General features: G+C 43.4%; 1 protein-coding gene across 1 annotated transcript; it reads right to left on the bottom strand.

Annotated features, from left to right (window-relative positions):
- Nucleotides 1-22,200: 22,200 nt before the first annotated feature.
- On the bottom strand, nucleotides 22,201-23,133 carry LOC115082023 (olfactory receptor 52E4-like). Its single transcript, XM_029586280.1, has one exon. It carries the CDS (start codon nucleotides 23,131-23,133, stop codon nucleotides 22,201-22,203), a length of 933 nt encoding a protein of 310 aa, XP_029442140.1.
- Between the last annotated feature and the right edge of the window lie 457 nt (nucleotides 23,134-23,590).

Below are 23,590 nucleotides of genomic sequence, written 5' to 3' on the forward strand. Positions count from 1 at the left end.
CAGAAGCAGGATTGCCAGCTGGAGTTCATCCAAAAGGGCCCCAGAGAGACTAGAGCAGTGATTCTCAATCCAGTCTTCATGGCAAAACTAGCAAGTTAGGTTTTCAGAATATCCACTATGAATATGCATGAGATAGATTTACATACAATGGAAACAGTTCAAGCAAATCTATCTCATATATATTCAATGTGGATATCCTGAAAATCTGACTGGTTAGGTGTGCCCTAAGGAATGGGTTGAGAAGCACTGGGCTAGAGGACCATTCCAAGACTGATAGAATCACATAGTCCCCATTGTGGAGTCCCTATCCTGTTGGGAACATTAGCTCCTAAGAGGAAAAAAAAGGGAGGGAAGGTTCTTATTTGTATTGAACTATTGCACAGTTATGTAAAATAAGATAATGTTAAAATATTTTCCTCCTTCTCTTACGTTGTATTTCCTGTAATGTGAGAGACCAAGATCATCTGTAGACGGCCTTCTGTCCATTCCATAAGTTGGTCTATTTTCCTTGACTCTTGCTGGCCCTTGGTTTCTCCCTGGCGATTGATGTAGGTTGTTGTATTCTCGTTGTCTGACATGATGCAGACCACTTGATCCTGCAGCCTGTGGCTGAAGTGAAAGCATGCCAACCCTACCATCCAGGCTTCTAGATAATTGATGTTTCAGTGGGACTGTTTGGCATTCCAATGCTCTTAGGCCATCAATTTCTGACAGTGAGCTCCCCAACCTTGGAGACTCACATATGTCATGAGTACAAACCAGGACAGGGAGGACAAGGAAACTCCCTTTCTCAGATGAGCCTCCTGAAACCACCACTGGAGGTAAGAGCAGATTTCCATTGGCAAGTGGAGCTGAACTGAATAGTCCTGAGACAATGGGCTCCAACGAGACAATAGTGAGCACTGAAGAGAATGCATATTTGCCCTCGCCCATGGCACTTGTACTTAGGGCCACACCGTCAGGCGTATAGTGTTTACCAACTGACACACCTGAGACATCAATCTCTGAATCCATACTTCTAGCAGGAAAACTTTGTCCTGCCTCTTGTCGAACCGAACCCCCAGATACTCCAACAACTGGGACAGCTGAAGACTGCTCTTGGCCATGTTCACCACCCAACTGAGTTCTTGCAACAAGGAGATCACCTTGTGTGTCACCAGGCAGCTCTCTTCCATACTTTCTTGCGACGTGGGCACCAGAACCACAGCCCTCAACCTGAGGAGCTTTTGAAGCATAAATTTTACTGCCTGTTTCTTCTGCGGGGAATGGCAAGGCGACACCATAAATACGTCCCGAAGAATATTGTGAAATTCCAGCGCTTATCTTTCTTGTATCACCTCCAGGACCCACTTGTCTGATGTCATCTTGACCCACCTCTGATAAAAGAGAGAGAGGCATCCCCCAATCTCTTGTTCCCAAAGGTGGGTCAGGAAAGCTTCATTGGGAAGGTCGGGAAAATCCGCCACCCAAGCCTGCTCCTTTCTTGGGCTGTCTGGGATGAAAGTACTGAGACCTACCAAAAGGCTGAGTCCTCTAAAAGATTGATCCTCTGTAGGGATGAACCACTTGGAAACCTGGAGAAGATGCCTCATAGCAAAGAGGCACTGTAATTGCTTCTTATCCTCTGGCAACCGAAGAACCAGAGATTCGCTCCACTTACTAGCCAGTTTCTCCAATTCGATCCCAAACAAGAGCGAATCTTTAAAGGGCATCTTTGTAAGATTAGCTTTGGAGGCTGCATCAACTGACCAATTTCGCAACCAGAGTTGATGCCTGGTCGCTACTACCGAAGCCACTCCTCTGGCCAAAGTATGGACCAAATTACAACCTGCGTCTGCTAAAAAGGCGGCAGTGGACTCCATAACTGCTCTGGAATTCCCTCCAGAATCATCAACCTCCTGAGAAAGAAGCAGACAAGATTGCACCATTAGAGTGCAACAGGAAGCGATCTGTAAAGTCATAGTCACTGCCTCAAAGGCTTGCTTAAGGATAGCCTCAATCCTTCTATCATGCACATCCTTTAAATTTGCTCCTCCCTGCATGGGGATAGTCGTCCGCTTAGACACGGCACATACCAGAGCATCCACTTTGGGAAAATGCAAATGATCTCTCATCACTGGATCCACAGGGTACAGGCCTTCCAATGTCTGACCCCCTTTAAAGTTTTCCTTTGGGGTGTCCCATTCAAGATTAATCAATTCCTGAATGACATCCATCACCGGGAAAAATAAAGAAATTTTATACAAGGAGACCAAAATGGGATTCTTCTTTGGCTCTGACATGGCATCCATACCAAGAACACCCAACTGTTTCAAAGTCTGGGAAATCAGAGCCGGCAGTTCATCTCTGTGAAAGAACTGCAACATGGTTCAATATGGTTCCAGTCCCGGAGGAATTTCTTCATCTTCCAGGAATCAGGATCTGCCTCATCATCAGTGCCATCCTGGTTCCTGTTAGGAACACCTGCAGGGAGCCGAGGTGAGTCCCGGTGCTTTATCATGGGTCAGGAACAGGGAGGAGCCACCGGCTGAGGGTTTGACCGGACAGAAATGGGGGAAGCGGAGGCCTGCGCCTGAAGAAAGGCTTGCAAGCCTTGAAAAAAATTCCACTCAAGAAAAATTAGCCGGGGTCAGACCAAGCCCAGAAGGAACTGGAGCTGGTCCCACAGAACTGCCCTCACCAGCGGAGGAAGCAGTCAAGGGAGAACCAAGGTCTGGTGTCTCTCCAGCCAAGGCCGTAACCAAGCCATGAACACAATGGGAAGAGCCAGGCTTAGCAAAATCCGAGGAAGACAACTCTCCCTGAGCGTACGAACTGCAGGTTAGAAGCCAGGTAAGGCTGAGAAGCCCTAATATGACAGGCCACACAAAGAGAAAGGTGCTTAGGCTTCTTGTTTACTGGCGCCATCATGGTGGCTAACTTGCATCTGAATGGCTCACGCTGAAAAATGTATGCGCACAAATATTATGCACCAGAGAAGTAAGCGCAGCATGGCAAACACACAACTTGTGTGCCAAGCGAAAGCATTTAACACAGCTCAAAATTTGTGCACGCAAAAGGCCGGCCCAAAACCGAGCACACAATGCATGCACAGAGCTGATACACTGTGCACACTGATGGCCTGTAGAAGGCAGCAAAGCATGCACAGGAGCGCGCAATAAGCCACTGTGGCCTACCATGTGGAATGCAAGCAAAAAGCCTAACTGCGAGGCTTAGCCCACTGAGTCTGCTCAACCCGCCCAGTTGCCCAATACCCCGACGGGAGCGAGAATGATTGTCGGAACAGCGTGCCGAGCACGGAGACTGGAGGAAGTCCTAAAACCCCTCTAACTTTCCCTTTTTCGAAGGCATAGAAACATAGAAACATAGAAATGACGGCAGAAGAAGACCAAATGGCCCATCTAGTCTGCCCAGCAAGCTTCACACATTTTTTTCTCTCATACTTATCATTTTCTCTTAACTCTTGGTTCTATTTCCCTTCCACCCCCACCATTAATGTAGAGAGCAGTGATGGAGCTGCATCCAAGTGAAATACCTAGCTTGATTAGTTAGGGGTAGTAGGGGTAGTAACTGCTGCAATAAGCAAGCTACACCCATGTTTATTCCCTTTACCCAGACTATGTCATACAGCCCCTATTGGTTGTTTTTTCTTCTCTCCTGCCGTTGAAGCGGAGAGCCATGCTGGTTATGCATTGAAAGTGAAGTATCAGGCCCTTTTGGTTTAGGGTAGTAACCGCCGTAACAAGCCAGCTACTCCCTGCTCTGTGAGTGCGAATCCTTTTTTTTTTTTTTCTTCTCCCCTGCAGTTGAAGCTATTCTGGATATGCGTGAAGCCTCAGCTTTTCTTATTCCCCTGCTGTTGAAGCAGAGAGCTATGCTGGAAATGCTTGATGTATCAGCCTCTCCCATGCCATGAAGCAGAGAGCCATGCTGGATATGCATCGAAAGCAAAACCTTTTTTTAAGCTTACCTGAGCTCAGCGTTTACCGGCTGAGTACAGAGGGGGTCTCTGGCTGTGGGGGGAGTGGGTATCTGCCGTCACTGCTGCACTCATCCTCCTGCACCCGCGCTGCCTTTCAGCTGAATGAGCAGCTAAGTCCACGCTGGATTAAGCTGCGGAGCACACACTCAGTGGAGTTTGGACTACTACTAATGTTATCTCCACTTCTCTACAAATAGACAGATCCTGGTGTCTCCTAACAGAGCAAGGAGTCTTGACAAGATTTCTCTCTAGCGCCCCTCAAGGCTGTTTCTTTTTTTTTTTTTAATTTTCTTTTTATTGAATTTTCATTATCATACAATGACAACAATATTTAAAGAAAATAAAACAGAATATAACAGAGTATACAGACGGATTAATATTTCTCCACTCTATAATACAAGAAATTAAATTAAATCAAATATAACAGGAGTGATATTACCTCCGACTCTAGATATAGGAAAATAAACATGTTTCAAATTATAAGAATAAATGGAGAACCATATAAAAGCGGTTCATAAGAAAAACTTAATAGGAATTGGCAGTTTCATCTTAGTACAACAATTTTACTTTTTCTTCCATGCCCTAGCTCCTCATGAAGATATTTAGAAGTGTGAGTCCAGGTATAGACGCAGTTGTTGAGGGTCCGAAAAGATATATCTGTCATTCTTATGTATCAGGACACATCTACAGGGAAATCGCAAGAAAAATTTGGCTTCCCGAGAGAGCACCTCATTTTTCATCTGAAGAAATAACTTCCTTTTTTCTTGTGTCTTTTTAGTAATGTCAGGAAACATTCTCACCTGAGAGCCATAAAACAGATGTTGTTATTTTCTAAAAGATAATCTCAATATATTTTCTTTATCAGAAGCCTGGATAAAGGTCACAAACAGAGTTGCTCTCGCTTCGATTTTAGCCTCATAGGATTTCTCCAAAAAGTCTGTAAGATTATCAAATACAGTGTTATCCCGGTCTTCTTGCTGTTTTATAACTTCTTTCCCAGGAAGGTAGTAGATTTTTGAGATCTCAGGTATTGTATTTTCAGGAAGTCCCAATATATTAGTAAAATAACTTTTAAGGAGATCTTTTGCATTTGCCCATTTTGTTTTGGGGAAATAAAGAAATCTTACCCTCAAGGCTGTTTCTGGCTCCACTCATTCTCAGTGTGAGATGGTGAATGGAACCTACTCTGAAGAGAGACCAGTATTAAGTGGAGTGTGACAAGGATCGGTGTTGGAACCAGTTCTGTTCAATATTTTTGTCAGTGACATTGCGGAAGGGATAGAAGGTAAAGTTTGTCTATTTGCACTAAAGAAAAAAGAATGCTGGGCTGCATAGAGAGAGAAATAACCAGAAAAAAAAGGGGGTGAAGCCTCACCTGGAGTATTGTGTTCAGTTCTGGAGACCGAATCTCAAAAGAGACAGAGACAGGGCGGAGGAGGTCCAGAGAAGGGTGACAAAAATGGTGAGGGGTCTCCATCAAATGAATTATGAGGAAAGGTTGAAGGTCCTAAATATGTACATCCTGGAGGAGAGGAGGTGCAGGGGAGATAGGATACAGACCTTCAGATACCTGAAAGGTTTAATGATGCAGAATCGACAAACATTTTCTGTTGGAAAGAAATCAGTAGAACTAGGAGTCATGAAATCAACATAAGAGCATAAGAAATTGCCATACGGGGTCAGACCAAGGGTCCATCAAGCCCTGCATCCTGTTTCCAAGAGATGCCAAACCAGGCTACAAGAACCTGGTAAGAACTGATGCTAGTAGTAGCAGAGGCCATTCCCTAAGACAACTTGATTAATAGCAGGTAATGGACTTCTCCTCCAATAACTTATCGAAACCTTTTTTAAACCCAGTTACACTAACTGCACTAACCACATCCTCTGGCAACAAATTCCAGGGCTTAATTGTGCGTTGTGTGAAAAATAATTGTCTCTGATTAGTTTTAAATGTGCTACTTGCTAACTTCATGGAGTGCCTCCTAGTCCTTCTATTATCCGAAAGAGTAAATAACCGATTCACATCTACTCGTTCAAGACCTCTCATGATCTTAAAGACCTCTATCATATCCCCCCTCAGCCGTCTCTTCTCCAAGCTGAACAGCCCTAATCTCTTTAGCCTTTCCTCATAGGGGAGCTGTTCCATTCCCCTTATCATTTCAAAGGGCCATTGGGTAAACACCGTGGATCCCTAAAGGCTAGAGGACAGAAACAAAGAAATGAATGCCTGGTGGTAACTTGCTGGTGTGGCAGCTTCTACCCTTAACAAATAAACCACAACTCCATCATTGCTCTCTGCTTCAATGGCAGGGACAAAGGAGGAAAAGGGAATTAATTATAGGCAGCCAATAACTAGGACATTGAATTTTGCAATCTGGGAAAAATAAACATAGGGGTAACTTGCTGATGTGGCTGTTACTACCCTTAACCAATAAGCCTTAAGGCTGTTGATGCAATTCCAACATTGCTCTCAACTCCAACATTACCCTCTGCTTCTACTGCAGAATTGGACTCAAACAGCAACCAACAAGGGCCCTGAGTTTGTTGGCCTGGGAAACTGATAAGAATGGGGGACCTGCGTGGCTTAATAGAAACTACCATAGTCTTGCTGTGCAGACTGGATGGACCATTGTTACAATAGCAATGGAACTCACTAATCTCCATCGTTCCTGTTAGTTTTTGTAAGTAAGGATTCTCTGGGCTTACCTCGTGGTAAGAGAATTCTGGAAAGCATGGGATAAGCACATTTAAAGGCTGAATGCCACCCGACACCGGCAGTTAGTCAACTAATAATCTTCATCGCAGCTGGTGCAGACCAATGTTGTATTGTTAGTCTTTAAACATGTATTTATTGGCTTTATTTTGAATTGTCATTGTTTAAATATCCATGCATCCATTTCTTATGAATTTTATGAATGTTTTTTATGTTACCTGCCCCAAACTTTGGAGGGTGCGGGGTGTTAGTAATTTTCAATAAATAACCTCATTTCCAAACGTGCCCTTCAATAACGCACAATGAAGGGAATGGGCAAACGAGCCAGGACCGTGTGTGTGGCAGCCCACGGACAGAATCCCGAAGGAGTGAGAGCAATCGCAAGGCGAGGGGCAAGAAGAGAGACAGTCCTGGGTGCCCAGCCAAGGGAGGGAAGGTGCCCTGCCACCCTTTGTGAGCCTGCGAGCAAGCCAGCTCAAAACAAAAGGGTGGGAGGCATCAAAAGCATCTCTTGCCTCATGCATCATTTTGTCCAGCGACTGACCTGAGTGAGAACGTGACAAGATCATATTTATTTATTTATTTAAAAGATTTTTTTTTTTTCTATGCCGATACGCAATACACTATAGCGGTTTACAAGAATACCATACACTGTGCAATAGGTAAAACAAAAATACAAAAACATATCTTAAATGGTGCAGAAGAAAAACATCTGCTACAGAATAATTCAATATGCTACTCTCCATAGGGCAGCACTTTCAACTGCAAGCTTTTCTCTATAGAAGCGGGTCCTTTGTTCCTTTTTAGAAGTCTTTGTATCACTCTGCATTCTGAGATGTTCTGGTAAGGTATTCCAGAGAGCTGGACCAGCTCTGTCCCTCAATTCACCAACATGTGCCTGCCGAACTGCCAGGACTTCTAACTGGCCTTTGCTTTGAGATCTCACTCTTCTGGACAGAGTGTAAATATGGAGCCTAGGAACTACCCATGGAGTATTTGTAGTGTTTATCAATTTATGAATTAATATAAGTGTCCTTATATTTAATTCTAGCCTTAACCGGGAGCCAGCGTAAGTTAGCAGATACTGGAGTGATATGGTTGTACCTTTTTGTACCTGAGAGCAATCTGGCTGCAGAGTTCTGTAGTAGTTGCAGAGAGCATAAGGTTAAGGAGGGAATAAGAACATAAGACCATAAGAACATGCCATACTGGGTCAGACCATCAAGCCCAGCATCCTGTTTCCCAACAGTGGCCAATCCAGGCCATAAGAACCTGGCAAGTACCCAAAAACTAAGTCTATTCCATGTTACCTTTGCTAATGTCAGTGGCTATTCTCTAAGTGAACTTAATAGCAGGTAATGGACTTCTCCTCCAAGAACTTATCCAATCCTTTTTTAAACACAGCTACACTAACTGCACTAACCACATCATCTGGCAACAAATTCCAGAGTTTAATTGTGCGTTCAGTGAAAAAGAACTTTCTCTGATTAGTTTTAAATGTGCCACATGCTAACTTCATGGAGTGCCCCCTAGTCTTTCTATTATCCAAAAGCGTAAATAACCGATTCACATCTACCCGTTCTAGACCTCTCATGATTTTAAACACCTCTATCATATCCCGCCTCAGCTGTCTCTTCTCCAAGCTGAAAAGTCCTAACCTCTTTAGTCTTTCCTCATAGGGGAGCTGTTCCATTCCCCTTATCATTTTGATAGCCCTTCTCTGTACCTTCTCCATCGCAATTATATCTTTTTTGAGATGCGGCGACCAGATTTGCACACAGTATTCAAAGTGCGGTCTCACCATGGAGCGATACAGAGGCATTATGACATTTTCTGTTTTATTCACCATTCCCTTCCTAATAATTCCCAACATTCTGTTTGCTTTTTTTTGATTGCCGCAGCACACTGAGCCGACGATTTCAATGTGTTATCCACTATGACACCTAGATCTCTTTCTTGGGTGGTAGCACCTAATATGGAACCCAACATTGTGTAATTATTGCATGGGTTATTTTTCCCTATATGCATCACCTTGCACTTATCCACATTAAATTTCATCTGCCATTTCGATGCCCATTTTTCCAGTCTCAAAAGGTCTTCCTGCAATTTATCACAATCTTCTTGTGATTTATCTACTCTGAACGATTTTGTATCATCTGCAAATTTGAATACCTCACTCGTCGTATTTCTTTCCAGATCATTTATAAATATATTGAAAAGTAAGGGTACCAAAACAGATCCCTGAGGCACTCCACTGTCCACTCCCTTCCACTGAGAAAATTGTCCATTTAATCCTACTCTCTGTTTCCTGTCTTTTAGCCAGTTTGTAATCAATCAATTAATTACTCCTGCGTAATTTTTTTTTTGAAAAATTAATATATTTTGGTTATCATAGTTAATGAAGTTAGCATTTTAACCTTGAAACCCGGTATTTTTGGAAACCCTGTAGCTGTTAAATGTTCTTCTGTTTAACCTGTTATATGTAAAGCCTGTTGCTAAGTTATTGTTTCACTGTAAACCGAGGTGATGTATAACTATATGTACCGCGGTATATAAGAACCTACAAATAAATAAATAAATAAATAAATAATCCACGAAAGGACATCGCCACCTATCCCATGACTTTTTACTTTTCCTAGAAGCCTCTCATGAGGAACTTTGTCAAACGCCTTCTGAAAATCCAAGTATACTACATCTACCGGTTCACCTTTATTTATTATTTATTTATTTATAGTATTTCTATACCGGAAGTTCCTGTATAATATACATATCACCCCGGTTTACAAGGAACAAGAACTGTCGCTTCAATTAGCGGTTTACATTGAACGGATTAATCAAATGTTATCCACATGTTTATTAACTCCTTCAAAAACGTGAAGCAGATTTGTGAGGCAAGACTTGCCCTGGGTAAAGCCATGCTGACTTTGTTCCATTAAACCATGTCTTTCTATATGTTCTGTGATTTTCATGTTTAGAACACTTTCCACTATTTTTCCTGGCACTGAAGTCAGGCTAACCGGTCTGTAGTTTCCTGGATCGCCCCTGGAGCCCTTTTTAAATATTGGGGTTACATTTGCCACCCTCCAGCCTTTAGGTACAATGGATGTGACAGGGGCCAGCCAATGCCACTGATAGCCCTTGTCACATGATAAGGGCAAAGGGCCATTGGTACCTTTTTGATTACTGGCAGTTGATGGCCCGGGAGTGAGAGATTACTCCTGGGCCCACCGCTGGACTACCAGGGTGTTTTGGTGAGTCTTGGGGGGGTCAGGAGGGCAGCCATGGAGGGGAAAAGAGGGAAGAATTGAACAAGGAAGGCAGCCATGGGGGGGACGGAAGGATTGAAAAGGGAGGGGCAGCCATTTTGTAATTGTCTTACAGCAATAATGTAATGTCTATATTGCTTATATTGCTTCAGTTATATGTTCCAAGTTGTGTTCTAAGTTGATCCTAGTTATTTCATAATAGATTGCAGTTTATTATAGATTATAGATTATCCGTTCACTATATTCGATATGTTCCATGTAAACCGCCTCCCCGGCGATAGTTATCTCTGTTAAATGTGAACCGGAGTGATATGTATTGTATACAGGAACTTCCGGTATATAAAAACCAAAAATAAACAAATAAATAAATAAATGATTATTCCTTGTCTGAAACAAAGTTTAGACTAGTTATAAGAACATAAGAACATAAGAAATTGCCATGCTGGGTCAGACCAAGGGTCCATCAAGCCCAGCATCCTGTTTCCAACAGAGGCCAAAAACCAGGCCACAAGAACCTGGCAATTACCCAATATACTGGCAATAACTCAAATATACTGGATTCTTTTTTTTTTTAATTTAATCTTTATTGTGATTTTCACATATTTAAGTAAGATAAAACTTACAACTGAAAAGGGGATACAGCCAATGAAACTTATACAATATCATTCTTCATTATTCAGTACTCAATATAATTGACTTAATCCTTAAAAAGAAAATTGAGGAGATGAAATTTAGAAGTAATTTAGACATATATTCTATATCATCTTAATGAAATCGGCTGACAATTACAGTGCCTGATATTTATCTAGATCCCTCTTAGTGCTCACTAGGGGATATTACAGAAATCACCCTAGCATTTACAAATGATTTGAGTTGCTCTGGATAAAAAAAAACAAAGCATTCATCCTTCCGTTTTACAATGCACTTGCTAGGATATCTTAAAACAAAAGAAAACCCCAAACTCCTAACCTGTGCTCTTAGCATCAAGAATTCCTTTCTCCTTTGCTGTGTAACACGAGCAAGGTCCGGGAAAATTCTCACCCCAGCTCCATAAAATGGAGTTGAGATGTTTTTAAAGAAACTTTTCATCACAATTCCCATATCTTGCACAGTTGAGAAAGTAACAAGGAGAGTTGCTCTATCGCACTATTCTATTGAAGAATCCTCTAGATAACCAGTTAAATTTTCCATGATCTCAACCTGATTTTCAACTTGTAATTTTGACACCTGTGGTGACTTTAGGAAAGTTTGCTTTATGATACAAGGTAAACCCTGTTCATTCAGCTTTAAATTTTCAAGAAAATATTTTTTAAGGGTCATTTCTGTCGTTTGTCCCACAATTTTCGGGAAATTTATAAATCTAAGGTTGAGATGTCTGGAATAATTTTCAAGATACTCGATCCTTCGTGAAGCTGAAGTAACATCTTTAATTAATTTTGATTGAACATTTAAGTTGTTTTCTAATACAGCTTCCATCCTAATTATTCTAGATTCACTTTTTTCCAATTTCTCTTCCATTTTTTCCATCCTATTGTTCAAAATACCTACATTTGCATTTGTATCATTTAGAGCCTTACTCAAACCAGCCACTAAGTCCCATAATTAGTCAAGTGTCACAGTTGCTGGCTTTGCTGGAACTACAAAATGGGATATTCCACCCACTTTGTCAGCCACGCTTTCCTCCACTATCACCAGCTTTCCCTTTCTTTCTCCAGCTCCCTGCTCAGGGGTTGATGTTGATATAACCGCTCCCAAACCACCACCATCTCCTATCACGGTACCTTCAGGAGATTCTGGTAAGCTGGGAAGTTCTCTCCCGGGTTCTACTCCTGCCGACATAGCTGTAGCCCCTTCGGCTAACTGCTTATCAGCAAACACGGGGGAGCCAGTGGGGGACATCATTATTGGGCGACGGGGATCGGGAGGAGACAGAGTCACTTCCCCAGACGGCAAAGGAGCTCCTGCTTCTAACGCCGTAGCGGGGATATTCTCCTCTAATGCAGACACTAGCGCAGGAGTATATGATGTTATCAAGCGTTGACTTGTATTAGGGGGTGGGTCGGAGGGGTAGACCCGGACCCTCCCCTTTCTTTTCGGAGGCATATTATAAATATCACTTCAGTCTCGCTATTTACTCAGGGGTAGATTTTCAGACGAGCGCGAACAGCCTACTTTTGTTTGCGCTCCAGGCGCAAACAAAAGTACGCTGGATTTTAGTAGATACGCGCGTAGTCGCGCGTATCGGCTAAAATCCTGGATCGGCGCGCGCAAGGCTATCGATTTCGTATAGCCTGCGCGCGCCGAGCCGCGCAGCCTACCCCCGTTCCCTCCTAGGCCGCTCCGAAATCGGAGCGGCCTAGAAGGGAACTTTCCTTTGCCCTCCCCTCACCTTCCCCTCCCTTCCCCTACCTAACCCACCCGCCCGGCCCTGTCTAAACCCCCATCCTACCTTTGTCGGGGGATTTACGCCTCCCAGAGGGAGGCGTAAATCCCCGCGCGCCAGCGGGCCTCCTGCGCGCCGGGCCGCGACCTGGGGGCGGGTACGGAGGGCGCGGCCACGCCCCTGGGCCGTAGCCACGCCCCCGTACCCGCCCCCAAAACGCTGCCGACACGCCCCCGCAACGCCGCGCGCTCCGGCCCCGCCTCCCGACACGCCCACTCCGAAAACCCCGGGACTTACGCGAGTCCCGGGGTTCTGCGCGCGCCGGTGAGCCTATGTAAAATAGGCTCGCCGGCGCGCAGGGCCCTGCTCGCGTAAATCCGCCCGGTTTTGGGCAGATTTACGCGAGCAGGGCTCTGAAAATCCGCCCCAAACTGCGTATACAGCCTTTTTATCTCCTCATGACGGGCTGTGTTGCTTCAGAATTCCTTTTCCTCCACTCCTCCGTCCTTCTCCGGACTAAGCCGGAACAAGCCGGCGCGCCCCTTGTGCGCGCGGCTTGGCGGCGTGCCGGCGTCGACGGGGCGCCGCACAGATGTTGATTTTAAGGGCGTTCGTCCCCTTCCAGTGACGTCAGGGGCTTGAGGGGTGGAGCTCAGATGTTCTCTCGGAGCACGGGGGAACTCCCAGCACGCTAGCCAGCTCAATGCCAGAAGTTGGATGTTCTCACCTCCCGGGTAAGTCCTTCTGCCGCCTGCACAGCCGCCAAATATACTGGATTCTAATCAAGTCTATAATTATTTCTCAGGCCCTCTGGTGTACCTGGTCTACATAAGCTATTTGATATCAGGTAGCATTTTCAGCATTCTTATGGAAAATGAACACTTACCCTTGTCTTATCCATGGGTAGATAAATCTTGATTTTGGAGCCCAAAAATACCCTCAACTTATACATGAGATTGAATTATACATGAGTATATACGGGAAGTCTTACAATGGCCTTCTTTGTTTCACATTGAATAATTCCTTCTGATAGGTTTAGATTCAGTAAATTGGTAAGAAATGGGGAGATCTCTTCTCTAACCAATTTTAATAAATTACTGGAAATTGGATTAAGTTGACAGAAAGTCGGATTAGATTTGGAAATGCCTTGCTGAACCTCACAAGATGAAATATAAGTGAAATTTTCCCAATAAAGATCATGCGTATGGGTTCTAAACAAAGAATCTGAAACAGGAGGAAACTGGCTTGTGATATTTTCTACTTTCTTAATAAAGAAATTAGCCTGGAAAATTGGGCATCGAAATGGCAGATGAAATTTAATGTGGATAAATGCAAGGTGTTGCATATAGGGAAAAATAACCCTTGCTATAGTTACACAATGTTAGGTTCCATATTAGGAGCTACCACCCAGGAAAAAGATCTAGGCATCATAGATTGAAATCGTCGGTTCAGTGTTTTGCGGCAGTCAAAAAAGCAAACAGAATGTTAGGAATTATTAGGAAGGAAATGGTTAATAAAATGGAAAATGTCAAAATGCCTCTGAGACCGCACCTTGAATACTGTGTACAATTCTGGTCGCTGCATCTCAAAAAAGATATAGTTGCGATGGAGAAGGTACAGAGAAGGGCAACCAGAATGATAAAGGGGATGGAATAACTCCCTATGAGGAAAGAATAAAGAGGTTAGGACTTTTCAGCTTGGAGAAGAGACGGCTAAGGGGGGATATGATAGAGGTCTTTAAGATCATGAGAGGTCTAGAACGGGTAGATGTGAATCGGTTATTTACTCTTTCGGATAGTAGAAAGACTAGGGGGCATTCCATGAAGTTATCATGGGGCACATTTAAAACTAATCTGAGAAAGTTCTTTTTTACTCAACGCACAATTAAACTCTGGAATTTGTTGCCAGAGGATGTGGTTAGTGCAGTTAGTGTAGCTGTGTTTAAAAAAGGATTGGATAAGTTCTTGGAGGAGAAGTCCATTACCTGCTATTAATTAAGTTCACTTAGAGAATAGCCACTGCCATTAGCAATGGTAACATGGAATAGACTTAGGGGCAGATTTTAAGAGCCCTGCTCGCGTAAATCCGCCCGGATTTATGCGAGCAGGGCCCTGCGCGCCGGTGCGCCTATTTTACATAGGCCTACCGGCGCACGCAGAGCCCCGGGACTCGCGTAAGTCCCGGGGTTTTCTGAGGGGGGCGTGTCGGGGCGGGCCCGATCCACACGGCGTTTTCGGGGCGGGATGTAGCGTTTCGGGGGCGGGTCCGAGGGCGTGGTTATGGCCCGGGGCGGTCCAGGGGCATGGCCGCGCCCTCCGGACCCGCCCCCAGTTCGCGTCCCGGCGCGCTAGCGGCCCGCTGGCGCGCGGGGATTTATGTCTCCCTCCGGGAGGCGTAAATCCCCCGACAAAGGGAAGGGGGGGGGTTTAGACAGGGCCGGGGGGGGTGGGTTAGGTAGGGGAAGGGAGGGGAAGGTGAGGGGAGGGCAAAAGAAAGTTCCCTCCGAGGCCGCTCTGATTTCGGAGCGGCCTCGGAGGGAACGGAGGTAGGCTGCGTGGCTCGGCGCGCGCCGGCTATACGGAATCGGTAGCCTTGCGCGCGCCGATCCAGGATTTTAGCGGATACGCGCGGCTATCTACTAAAATCCAGCGTACTTTTGTTTGCGCCTGATGCGCCAACAAAAGTACGCCAAATCGCGCTTTTTGAAAATCTACCCATTAATGTTTGGGTAATTGCCAGGTTCTTATGGCCTGGATTGGCCACTGTTGGAAACAGGATGCTGGGCTTGATGGACCCTTGGTCTGACCCAGTATGGCATGTTCTTATGTTCTTATAGATTTATTTCCTGTTTTGAATGATACATGTTTCTTATTTCAAGGTCTCTTGAATGTATTATTTGGAAAATATAATAAAGAGGTAATTTTAAAAAGATGGAATGATTGGTTGGTGTGCCTCGGCGCTGTGTCCTGGGCCCTCTCATTTCTCTGATCTCCTCCCGTGGCATTCAGTACCATCTTTTATGCTGACACCTCTCTCTGCACCAAAAAGTTCACCAAGGATGGGAGCTCCAAATCTTAGCCTGCCTGTCTGACATTGCAGCCTGGACATCCCCACTCCACATTAAACTAACGGTGGCCAAGACAGAATCCTCTAACTGAATTCTCTCATTATCCTCCTTTTAATCTCTGTTATTCTCCCAGTCCCTTCAGCCTGCAAACATGGGGTAATCTCCGACTCTTCACGTTCTCTCTTCAGACGGAGAGCTGTGTTAGTCTGGTCTAGCAAAAGTAACACAAGGCGGGTGGCACCTTATAGACTAACCAATTTATTGAAGCATGAGCTTTCGAGGACAGATTCCATTTTGTCAGATACATGAAGTAATGAGTAAATTATATACAGAACAAAGAGAGGACAATGAATTAGGCAGGCAGGGTATGGAAAGGAAGTGATAACAGCATTGTAGTGCAACCTACTGACCACTGAGGTGAGTGTGGATAATTATCATGAAGCCATGGTCTCTGTTCAGGCCTAGAGTGATGGGTGTTACGTTTTTTTGATGAGTTCCAGTTCAGCAGTTTCACCCTGGAGTTCTCATGTAAGGGACTGGGGAAACATTTGGAGAAGGGGGAGACTTTTCCAAAAGGATGGGCTCCACCTTAACCAGAGTGGAACCAAACTGCTGGCATTAACTTTTAAAAAGGAGACAGAGCACAGTTCTGCCAACCTCGCTTATTTCCTGTGAGTTTGGGCTGTTTTTTTTTTTCAGTTTGCGGGGTTGCTTATTATTGGGTGCGTTTTTCTGTCAATGGCCTTTTTTTGGGCTTGGTGGGTGGGACTTGAGCCCAGCTGTCCCTGTGATTGGCTGCCGCCGCCGATGAGGCTTGCCCACCGTCAGAGGAGCGCGTGGGCAGACGGGCCCTGACGGCAAGCAACAGCGTCTGGTGACCGAGGAAGATTTTATGCAGCACAGCAGGCAACAATCAAAAAGAAGAGGTACCTGGAGGGGGAGAGGAATGTGTGTGAGGGGGCCAGACATGTGTTTGGGGGGGATGAGTGTGTGGGGGACAGGCATGCACTTGGGGGGGGGGGGGATGAGTATGAGGGGCCCAGACATGTGCTTGGGGGGATGAGTGTGTGGGGGACAGGCGTGCACTTGGGGGGGGGATGAGTATGAGGGGGCCAGATGTGCACTTGGATAGGAATGAGCGTGTCGGGGCCAGATGTGTGCTTGGGGGGGGGATGAGTATGAGGGGACCAGACATGTGTTTGGGGGGGATGAGTACGAGGGGGCCAGATGTGTGCTTGGATGGGAATGAGCGTATCGGGGCCAGATGTGTGCTTGGGGGGGGGGATGAGTATGTGGGGCCAGACATGCGCTGGGGGGGATGAGTATGTGATAAATAAATAAATAAGCCAATATTGAATAATGAATTGTGAGTTTAAAAAATATACTTTTAGCGCATACTGTCTGGAACAATCGTAATGTCATGTGATCCACAAACATCTGATGGACATTTTAGGGGGTTAAATAGTATTGCAAGCCACTGTATTTCCTCCATTACGCTCACAAAAGAATTTTTCAAGTGTTTTCAGTGTATAAATACCTTCTAATAAAAGTAGTTTTAATCTCATGTGTTTTGGGCTTGTATTGTTTTTGCAAATAGTGCTTGTTCTTTCATGATTACCTGGCAACCCTGATAGAGAAGCTTTTAAACCAGATCAAGGGGGAAAGCAGCACATGATTCAGAGGGAGGTATCTTTGAAGGATACTAATGAAACAGGAGAGTTAGGGCATCCTATCAGAGAGGTTACAATAAAAGCAAACGTAGTCCATGTGCCTATATGTAAAAAATCACCTGAGCTAAAGGATTCCAAATTATCCCTATCAACTGAAAAGTAGGTTGTAAATACAAACAAAAAACACACTTTGAAATGTCTGTATGCCAATACTAGAAGTCTAAGAGGTAAGATGGGAGAGTTAGAGTGTATAGCAGCAAATGATGAGATTGACATAATTGCTATCTCAGAGACATGGTGGAAAGAGGATAACCAATGGAACAGTGCTATATCAGGGTACAAATTATATCGCAATGATAGGGAGGATCAACTTGGTGGGGATGTGGCACTTTATGTCCAGGAGGGTATTGAATCCAAAAGGATAAAGATTATACAAGAGACTAAATTCTCAGTAGAATCTTTATGGGTAGAAATCCCATGTGTGTTGGGTAAGAGTATAGTGATAGGAGTATACTACCGTCCACCTGGACAAAATGGTCAGACAGATGATGAAATGCTAAGAGAAATCAGGGAAGCTACCAATTTGGCAGTGCAATAATAATGGGAGATTTCAATTACCCCAATATTGACTGGGTAAATGTAATATCAGAGAAATCCAAACCAAAAAGGAGGATATCTGCTCATCAAAAGTTATCAACACAAAGGAATAAATCGAGAGCAGAAGCTTAAATAGTCCAAATCTTCATTGTTTTAAAGAAATCAGTATTTTATTGTACTTCAAGGTGGCTACTCCACAAGCTCTAGTAAACATACAGGTTTTCCATCAGGTCCCCTAACACGGACCGTGTTTCGCAAGAGCTGCGTCGGGAGGGATTTAAATCAAACTGGACTTGAGTGAAGGTATGTGTCCCGGTGTATGTATAATTAATTGCCCTATATAGTCCTTCAGGTTACTATTATTATTTACTGTTTTGTTTTGATTTTAGTGGTTGAAATAACACGCTGTACTCAGTCCCTCCCGATGCAGCTCTTGGTGAAACACGGTCCGTGTCGGGGGACCTGATGGAAAACCTGTATGTTTACTAGAGCTTGTGGCGTAGCCACCTTGAAGTACAATAAAATACTGATTACTTTAAAACAATGAAGATTTGGACTATTTAAGCTTCTGCTCTCGATTTATTCCTTCCCTGTTAAATGTAACATCAGGACATGCTACAGACAAAAAATTCCTGGATGGAATAAACAACTGCTTCATGGAGCAATTGGTTCAGGAACCAACGAAAGAGGGAGCTATTTTAGATTTAATTCTTAGTGGAATGCAAGTTTTGGTGAGAGAGGTAATGGAGGTGAGGCCCCTTGGCAATAATAATCATAACATGATCAAATTTGAACTAATAACTGGAAGGGGGACAATATGTAAATCTACAGCTCTAAAACAAAATTTTCAAATGGGAACCTGATAAAATGAGGAAAATAGTTAGAAAAAAACTGAAAGGTTAAGCCGCAAAGGTTAAAAGTGTTCAACAGGCTTGGACATTGTTAAAAAATACAATCCTAGAGGCACAGTCCATATGTATTCCATGCATTAATAAAGGTGGAAGGAAGACAAAACGATTACTGGCTTGGTTAAAAGGTGAGGTGAAAGAGGCTATTTTAGCCAAAAATCATTCTTCAAAAATTGGAAGAAGGATCCATCTGAAGAAAATAGGATAAGGCATAAGCATTGTCAAATTAAGTGTAAAACACTGATAAAGCAGGCTAAGAGAGAATTTGAAATGAAGTTGGCCATAGAGGCAAAAATTCAAAATAAAAGCTTTTTAAAATATATCCGAAGCAAGAAACCTGTGAGGGAGTCGGTTGGACCGTTAGATGACCGAGGGGTTAAAGGGGCTCTTAGGGAAGATAAGGCCATTGCAGAAAGACTAAATTAATTCTTTGCTTCTGTGTTTATTAATGAGGATGTTGGAGAGATTCCAGTTCCGGAGATAGTTTTCAGGGGTGATGAGCCAGATGAACTAAACCAAATCTCTGTGAACCTGAAAGATGTAGTAGGCCAGATTGACAAACTAAAGAGTAGCAAATACTTGGTCTGGATGGTATGCATCCTAGGATACTGAAGGAACTAAAACATAACATTTCTGATCTATTAGTTAACATTTGTAACCTATCATTAAAATCATCCATTGTACCTGAAGATCAGAGGGTGACCAATGCAACCCTAATATTTAAAAAGGGCTCCAGGGGTGATCCGGGAAACTATAGACCAGTGAGTCTGACTTCAGTGCTGGGAAAAATAGTGGAAACTATTCTAAAGATCAAAATCGTAGAGCATATAGAAAGACATGGTTTAATGGAACATAGTCAACATGGATTTACTCATGGGAAGTCTTGCCTAACAAATCTGCTTCATTTTTTTGAAGGGATTAATAAACATGTGGATAAAGGTGAACCGGTAGTTGTAGTGTATTTGGATTTTCAGAAGGCGTTTGACAAAGCCCCACCTGAGAGGCTTCTAAGAAAACTAAAAAGTCAGGGGATAGGCGACGATGTCCTTTCGTGGATTACAAACTGGTTAAAAGACAGGAAACAGAGAGTAGGAAAAGGGTAAACAGTATAGTGCCTCAGCGATCTGACTTGGACCGGTGCTTTTCAATATATTTATAAAAGAAAGAAATACGACGAGTAAGGTTATCAAATTTTCAGATGATACAAAATTATTCAGTATAGTTAAATCACAAGTGGATTGTGATAAATTGCAGGGGGATCTTGTGCGACTGGAAGATTGGGCATCCAAATGGCAGATGAAATTTAATGTGGACACATGCAAGGTGATGCACATAGGGAAAAATAACCCTTGCTGTAGTTACACGGTTAGGTTTCATATTAAGAGCTACCAACTAAGAAAACGATCTAGGCATCATAGTGGATAATACATTGAAATCGTCGGTTCAGTGTGCTGCGGCAATTAAAAAAGCAAACAGAATGTTAGGAATTACTAGGAACGGAATGGTTAATAAAACAGAAAATATCATAATGCCTCTATATCGCTCCATGGTGAGACCGCACCTTGAATACTGTGTACAATTCTGGTCGCCGCATCTCAAAAAAGATATAATTGCGATGGAGAAGGTACAGAGAAGGGCAACCAAAATGATAAAGGGGATGGAACACCTCCCCTATGAGGAAAGGCTGAAGAGGTTAGGGCTGTTCAGCTTGGAGAAGAGACGACTGAGGGGGGATATGATAGAGGATTTTAAAATCATGAGAGGTCTAGAACTGGTAAATGTGAATTGGTTATTTACTCTTTCAGATAGTAGAAGGACTAGGGGGCATTCCAAGAAGTTAGCAAGTAGCACATTTAAAACTAGCTGGAGAAAGGTCTTTTTCACTTAACGCACAATTAATCTCTGGAATTTGTTGCCAGGGGATGTGGTTGGTGCAGTTAGTGTAGCTGGGTTTAAAAAAGGATTGGATAAGTTCTTGGAGAAGTCCATTAACGGCTATTAATCAGGTTGAGTTAGGGAATAGCCACTGCTATTAATTGCATCAGTAGCATGGGATCTTCTTAGTGTTTGGGTAATTGCCAGGTACTTGTAGCCTGGATTGGCCACTGTTAGAAACAGGATGCTGGGCTTGATGGACCCTTGGTGGGATCCAGTATGGCAATTTCTTGGTTACTTAGTTCTTAGGAGTATGGCAGCCATAAGGTAAGATAGAGACTGTCCTGGAAGGCTGGAATGTTCTCCTATTGATTTCTGAATGTTGCCATTTCCAATATCCGATTTATGGTCATTTAATTTTTTCTTTAGGGATTGACCTCTTTGTCCTATGCAGATAGCAGAGGAGCCGGAGTTGCCTCCCGCCTCCTGTCATTTTCCCCCTCTCTCTGTCTTCATCTGAAACACTGCTAAGATGAGTCATTTCTTCCTCTGTAACTGTGGTCTGTCTTTTCCTTTCTGAGTGTAAAAGGAAAACCTGTGAAGCCTCTTGTGTTTGCTGTATGTCTTGGCGACATTGGAAGCTCTGTGGAGTAAGCGCTGTCTCTTATTTCTCTGCAGAGCGCCGCATTTCTCTCCCAGTGCTAGACAAATGGTTTGTAGCAGAAACAGTAGTACAATTTTCTTGGCCTCTGAATTTTTCCCTGGTCACAATCACATTCTTATGAATGACAGAAAGCCCCTTACTCTCTTGACAAAGAGACCCTAATGATGAAATAAATTGACCTCAAATGTTCTGTGTACTGTACTTTATAGTAATAATATGGCCATTTTCTTATGTAAACTCCTAAGACAAGTAATGTGAACAGAATAGCTAGAACTCATTAGGATGAGAATCTGAGACAAGAAATGAAGCAATAAATAGGAAGGAAGAGACAAAACTTGCATCTGCTTGTACCTTCTCTCTGCAGCAGCAGTGCCGAGTCCTGGATAACTCGGTTGGTCGCCGTACAGTAGGCTAATTGCGGTCTTTACATTAGCGGTGTTCCAGAGGTGTTCCAGAGGTGGGTGGTGTTGCATCTGCACCACAGATTACAGAGCTACTCCCAGGACTCCTGAACCCACTGGCAAATAGCCGAGATACCGCAGAATGTGCTTGCCAAAGTGTGCAGTCTGAGTGCTCCTGAACAGGGGGTGGGGGTCTGACATTTTTGATCTCTAACATATTAGCATTAATTAGACACCTAGAATTTGTTTGCTTGAAAATCAGAAATTAGTCTGGTCTCCTTTCAACTGCCCACATTTAGATTACAATAAAGCTGCAGGAATAACAAGGGATACGTTTAGGAATTATTAAATGGTGGCCTTTTTACCTTAAATGGCAGATCTTGTGACACATCGTGACTTTCAACAGGATCAATTGAGGATGTTTCTTTCAATGATTATAATGTTAATTTAGGTTCAGCCTTTTCTCTGATCACTTGATAATTCATTCTTCCCCTTTCTCTTCTCCGCCTCTGTGCATGCTGACTGGGGCACCCATCAATGCAATCATTTTAATATGACAAATTTGTGTAAATATTTAAAATACATTTTTTCTAAAGAAGGCATCAGTTCTTCCTTCCTTAAAGTACCCACATTTGGATATGAGATCAAGTGTCTTTCAGAGTGATGACCATTCCCTAATGCAAAACTTTCCGTATCCTCTCCCGGATCTGCTTTGTTTTCACCCCGTACACTATGGGGTTTACTGTGGGTGGGATTATCAGGTACAGATTGGCCACAGTGATATGAATAGAGGGAGAGACTGTCTGACCGATTCTCTGTAACATAACAGTGAATAACATTGGTGTGTAAAAGACGGCAATTACACACACATGGGCAGTACAGGTGCTTAAAGCTTTCACCCTCGCTTCCTTGGATGATAGTCTTATCACAGCCTTTAATATCAAGATATAAGAGAAAGCAATCAAGAGCATATCTAATATTACTACAAATAGAACTATGCTCATCCCATATATCGCATTGACTTTAATATCTGCACAGGCCAGCTTTGCTACGGACATGTGCTCGCAATATGTGTGAGCAATTACATCATTCCTACAGAATGGCAATCTTTTGACAAGAAAAGGAATTGGCGTGATTATCAGTACACTCCTCAGAAAAACTGCAAGTGCCATTTTGACTAGAAGAGGATTGGTTAGGATAGAGGTGTATCTGAGGGGGTTACAGACTGCAACGTAGCGATCCACTGCCATTAACATCAGGACCCCCGATTCCATACCTGTAGAGGTGTGAGCAAAAAACATCTGGATCAGACAAGCATCAAAATAGATTTCCCTGGAATTAAACCAGAATGCACTCAGCATTTTAGGCATTACGGAGGTAGATAAAATGATATCAGTCCCAGACAGCATAGAAAGGAGGAAGTACATGGGCTGGTGGAGGCTGGCTTCTGTCTTGATAATAAAGAGGATGATAGAGTTTGCTAAAACTGTGCTCACATACAGAGTACAGAATGGGATGGAGATCCAGATGTGTGCAGCTTCCAGCCCCGGGATACCATTCAGGATGAAGAATGGAGGCTGGTAGTGGGTGTTATTGAGAGCCGACATGATGCACTGCAGAGTTCAGGTCAATTCTATAGACGCGTTCATGCCCTGTGTATAACGAGAAGATAACGAGACCAAATCTTATTTATTTATTTAATTTGATTTGAGAAATGCCTTTCTAGAAAAGCTTAAGGTGCTGAACAAAAGCATTTATAGTACACTACAATATAATATGATAAATCCAAATCCTTATTCAACATAGTAAACAACCTCATTGTCGATAACAGCAACTCCAACGCAACCGTAACCAAAAATTTAAGCCAAGATTTAGCTATCTTCTTTAAGGACAAAATCTCCAAAATAACTGATTCCCTCAACACCACATCAAGCATTCAAATTCAAATATCAACAAACAGCATTTCTCCTTGGCTAGACTTCAGACCTATTTCCAATATAGAAACAGAAAAAATGATGAGAAAAATCAACCTAGCACGTCATGACTTGGACACCATACCCACCC

Source organism: Rhinatrema bivittatum, unplaced genomic scaffold, assembly GCF_901001135.1.
Source record: "Rhinatrema bivittatum unplaced genomic scaffold, aRhiBiv1.1, whole genome shotgun sequence".
Lineage (NCBI taxonomy): Eukaryota > Metazoa > Chordata > Amphibia > Gymnophiona > Rhinatrematidae > Rhinatrema > Rhinatrema bivittatum.

What these genes read in the sequence shown, in the direction of transcription:
- LOC115082023 (XM_029586280.1), bottom strand. Translation starts at nt 23,133, where the DNA reads ATGTCGGCTCTCAATAACACCCACTACCAGCCTCCATTCTTCATCCTG.